This window comes from Musa acuminata, chromosome BXJ3-10, assembly GCF_036884655.1.
Source record: "Musa acuminata AAA Group cultivar baxijiao chromosome BXJ3-10, Cavendish_Baxijiao_AAA, whole genome shotgun sequence".
NCBI lineage: Eukaryota > Viridiplantae > Streptophyta > Magnoliopsida > Zingiberales > Musaceae > Musa > Musa acuminata.
The window spans coordinates 6,102,501-6,103,876 of record NC_088358.1 but is presented as its reverse complement, the minus strand read 5'-3'; the positions used below and the strand labels follow the sequence as shown (position 1 = coordinate 6,103,876).

At 59.8% G+C, this 1,376-nt stretch overlaps 1 protein-coding gene across 1 annotated transcript in view; it reads right to left on the bottom strand.

Annotated features, from left to right (window-relative positions):
* Window positions 1-269: 269 nt before the first annotated feature.
* Window positions 270-1,376, bottom strand: part of LOC103999763 (peroxidase 31-like) — a 1,743-nt gene continuing 636 nt past the window's right edge. The window contains exon 1 of the mRNA XM_009421605.3: window positions 270-1,376. This exon is cut by the window's right edge and continues 636 nt beyond it. Coding sequence (XP_009419880.2) covers window positions 545-1,376 — 832 coding nt within the window. The 3' untranslated portion in view covers window positions 270-544.

Sequence of the window (1,376 nt, the reverse complement as noted above, 5' to 3'; positions counted from 1 at the left end):
ATTGAATGCTGATGGAGGTGATGGGTTGCCATGAATGCGTTTCACGGACAATTGCAGCGGTCATGCACTTTCCATGACACACCACTCGCCCAAACGGCAGACCCGAGCTCTTCTCATCTCTGTAGCCGTACGAAACATGCTGAGAAGAAACCGAGCCTCGTTTTCAGATTGCTCTTTCCATCAGCTCAACTTCTTTAAGCTCATCTCATGCATACAAATATGTCGCCGACTGATACTGACGCCATGCACGATGAAACAGAGCATACAAATAAGAGAAAAGGGCCAAGTTTCGTTCAGCTGCTATCAAATCACCGCTACATGGGAAAAACGGGCAAATCCGATCGAGGAGAGCTCCAAATCAACGAAATGCAAACCCCTCCTCGGCTTATATGTATCAAGTGATCGATCTATAGAGAAAGCATGAAGGAGAAGCCTCGGTTGGATCCCCTCCCCTGCTTTCCTGACCAATCTAACTCTACCCACTGTTTGAGACAGATAATAGTGGAAGCTATGGCAACAGCAATCGCGTTGTGGAAATCTTGGTTCAGGTGGAGAGGTTGTTGAAGTCGCGGCACCTCCGGCGGACCTCCCCTTTCCTTCCGGTCTTCACCCCGACCAGGCCGAGCTTCAGCATCGCGCGGCTGAAGTCCCGGAAGAAGGCCGACTGGTTCGCGGCGTAGAGGTCGACCAGGGGCTTCGTCCTCCGGTCCGCCACCAGCGCGTGGTCGGAGGCCAGCAGCCCCAGCCCCCTCTTCAGGTTCAGGTAGTACATGTTGTCGAACTTCCCCGGCGTCATGACGTCATTGAAGGTGGCGATGGTGTCGTCCTCGAGGTACTTGGAGCAGGCCTTCTGCAGCGCCTGCGCGAAGCGCGGGTCCATGGACGGGTCGAACGCGCTCGGCTCGCCGGCCTTGTACCGGAAGATCCGCGCCGCGAACTCCTTGCAGTGGGAGAAGCCCACCGTGTGGGCGCCGGCGAGGGCGACCATCTCCTGCTCGGTGAAGCCCTTTGCGGCGAAGAGGGCGATCATGGCGTCCATGGTCATGTTAGGACGGGGGAGGTTGCCCTCGACGGAGGCGGCGTGGGAGGCGAGGCCGTCCTTGCGGCCCAGCGGCACGGCGTAGAAGGGCCCGCCGAGCATGGACACCAGGTCGCGGGTGGCCAGCGCTAGGATGTCGGCGCAGGAGACGGTGCCGGGGCACTGCAGCTCCAGGGCCGTCTTCGCGCGGACCACGGCGTCGAAGGCGTCCCCCGGGAGCGACAGGTTGATGTCCGCGTCCCGCTCCGCGCGGTTGAAAGCATTGGTGGAGACGAGCACGGATGCGTCGCAGCCGCCCACGAAGCAGTCATGGAAGAAGAGCCGGAGCGCGCCAGCG